The 2,725-nt window shown below is 46.1% G+C and overlaps 1 protein-coding gene across 1 annotated transcript; it reads left to right on the forward strand.

Moving 5' to 3' along the window:
* On the forward strand, nt 1–1,812 carry LOC146991732 (uncharacterized). Its single transcript, XM_085777821.1, has 2 exons — nt 1–91; nt 212–1,812. Exons 1-2 carry the CDS (start codon nt 7–9, stop codon nt 1,810–1,812), a joined length of 1,686 nt encoding a protein of 561 aa, XP_085633947.1. The 5' UTR covers nt 1–6.
* The last annotated feature ends 913 nt before the right edge of the window (nt 1,813–2,725 follow it).

The raw sequence follows: 2,725 nt of genomic DNA on the forward strand, positions 1-2,725 counted from the left end.
ATACAGATGCTGCTGCTCTGTTTATGGAAGAGAGTGAGCAGAAACAACATGTCATCTCTAGGCAGGCAACTGTCAGTGATCAGCTGTGCAGGTCAGTTCTTTCTTTCGTTCTTTCGTTCTTTCGTTCTTTCTTTCTTTCTTTCTTTCTTTCTTTCTTTCTTTCTTTCTTTCTTTCTTTCTTTCTAACATTTCTCCTTTGTTGTTTTTTCAGGCAGGAGGCCAACTCCCTCCTTCACTGAGATCAGGCTGGTTTTGCTTGGGAAGACTGGCAGCGGGAAAAGCTCCACTGCCAACTCCATCTTGGGGCGCAAGGTCTTTGACTCGAAGGTCAGCAGCTCCTCTGGCACTCAGCGCTGCCGCAGGGCCAGTGGAGAATGTCGTGGGCGGCACCTGACCCTCCTGGACACCCCAGGCCTGTTGGACACTCACCAGACTCCACAGGAGGTGCGTAAGGAGTTGAGGAGGAGTGTTAGCCTCCTGTATCCTGGGCCGCACGTGTTCCTCCTTGTTGTTCAGATTGGGAGGTTCACTCGGGAGGAGAAGGAGGCGGTGCGGCAGATCAAACAGGCAATGGGCTCTGAAGCTTTGAGTTTCTCAGTGGTGGTTTTTACCCACGGAGACCTTCTGGAAGACGGGACGTCTGTGAAGCAGTGTCTGATAGACGGGTGCAGGGACCTGGCCGAGCTAGTAGCAGAGTGTGGGGGCCGGTACTGTGTCTTCAACAACCACAGCTCCAAGAGCAAGGAGCAGGTGTCTGAGCTGCTCGCCATAGTGGACGGGATGATGCTGGGTAACGAGGGAAGCTACTACACCAGCAAGATCCTCCAGAAAGCAGAGGAGGATCTGGATCAGGAGCTGCAGGAAGAGAGGAGGCTCCTGAATGAGAAAGAAGAGCTGTTAAAAAAGAAGCAGGAGGCTGACATAAAAGAGTCGTACAAAAGAGAGCTTGAGATTGTTCAGGAAAAAAGCAAGAGGGAGATGGAGGAGCTGAAGAAAAAACAGGAGCTGGAGAAGCAGCATGATGAGAAACTGGCCAGAAATCGAGAGGAGGCTTTCATACGACAGATGGAGGAGAATGACAAGAAGGAGAAGGAGAGGAGGATCCAAGAGATGGTGAGAGTGATGGAGATTCGCAGAGAGGAGCAGGAAAAGAGGGAAGCGCTTCAAGACAAGCTTGACAAAGTTACTAAAATGCTGGAGGAGCAGACTGAGTTGGAGGAGAAAACAAGAAGAGTCATAGAGGAGAATATGCAAAAGGACAGAGTGGAAAACCAGAGGAAAGAACGGGAGAGGGAGCTTCAGCAAATACAGAAGGAGCAGGCCATCAGGCAGCGGGAGGAAATAAAGAGGGAAGCGCTACAGGAGGAGCTGGATAAACTCCTGGAGGAGCAGAGTAAGAAGGAGGAGGAGCAGAAGAGGCAAACGGCAGACATGCTCAGACGTGAGAGGGACGAGTATCAGCGAGAAAGGGACATACAAATGGAGAATCAGAGAGCAGAGAAAAGGAAAACAGAGGCCTTGAGGCAGGAGCTCAAAGTCCTCAAAATTATGACAGAGCAACAGAAAGCAAGAGAGGAAAGCCTGAAGAAACAGCTGCTGGAGGAGAGCCAACGCAGGAGGAGAGAGTCGGGCCATAAAGTAAATGCGACGGCGAAAAACCAGTGCGACAGGAAATGTTCAGAGACGAACAAGATGAGGTCTTCAGAAAAACACAGCACACTGTCAACTGTGACTGGGTATGCGCAAGAGATGGGACTGGTGGGACTGAACGCAGCTCTAGAAAGTGCTGGAGCTTCCTGTTGTATACAGTAACAGCACAGCATCTATGTTTTCATTTAAACTTACACAGGACAAATAAACTCATTATAATGATCTTTTTAGTGTACCTTTGTGCTGTGATTTCAATGATGTGTGATTTTTTAATTTATCATTATCATTCGATACGAACATTAACTCACAGTTAGGAAAAGAAGGGAAATTAATGCACATGCAGCGCAAAGTTATTTCAACAAATGGATTTAATTCCAGTGTGTCCTAAATCAGCAAATGCACAAGAAAAGTACAAATTCTAAAAAAAAAATAAAAAAATAAAAAATGGAGATAATCTGATTATCAGCTCCCGCCCTCTGCCTCGGACTATCTGTCTCTGTCTACATCATTTAAATCTGTAGTCAAACAAAACCCTGCTGCCATTAATAAAGATCAAATGTTGCTTGAGTGCTGTTTCATTGTTTCTCACCGACGCTGCTACTTCAGCAGCGCCATCTGGTTCTGTCCCTGGCCAGAAAGTCTGCTTTTATCTACAGCAGTGTTCTGTGTGTCTTTGTGTGTGTGTTTGTGAGAGGGGGAGAGAGAGAGAGAGAGAGAGAGAGAGAGAGAGAGAGAGAGAGAGAGAGAGAGAGAGAGAGAGAGAGAGAGAGAGAGAGAGAGACCTCAGGAAGCTGGGGTATTAAATTTAGAGTGCACTGTTATGGCAGTCTGAACAATGCTGCCTGAAGGCAAAAAGTAGAGGAGGGGAGATGCAGTAATATTAATACATGCTGCATCAGGTAAAATACAATACAATACAATAAAATACAATAAAATAAAATAAAATAAAAGGATAATCTGTGAATTTGGAAAACAATCTTTTTTTTTTTTGCCACAAGTCAGGTGAGGAATAGACTGTCTCATGTACTGTAAATGTGAAGCAAACAGCAGGTTATCTTAGCTTAGCATAAAGCCT

The sequence above is a fragment of the Trachurus japonicus genome, chromosome 1 (genome assembly GCF_045865225.1).
Source record: "Trachurus japonicus isolate A0001 chromosome 1, Traja_1.0".
Lineage (NCBI taxonomy): Eukaryota > Metazoa > Chordata > Actinopteri > Carangiformes > Carangidae > Trachurus > Trachurus japonicus.

Bases quoted from the DNA above. Each gene is read 5' to 3' on its own strand.
- LOC146991732 (XM_085777821.1), top strand. From the start codon at position 7: ATGCTGCTGCTCTGTTTATGGAAGAGAGTGAGCAGAAACAACATGTCA. The intron at 92-211 runs GTCAGTTCTTTC...TTGTTTTTTCAG, and splicing joins GTCAGTGATCAGCTGTGCAG to GCAGGAGGCCAACTCCCTCC.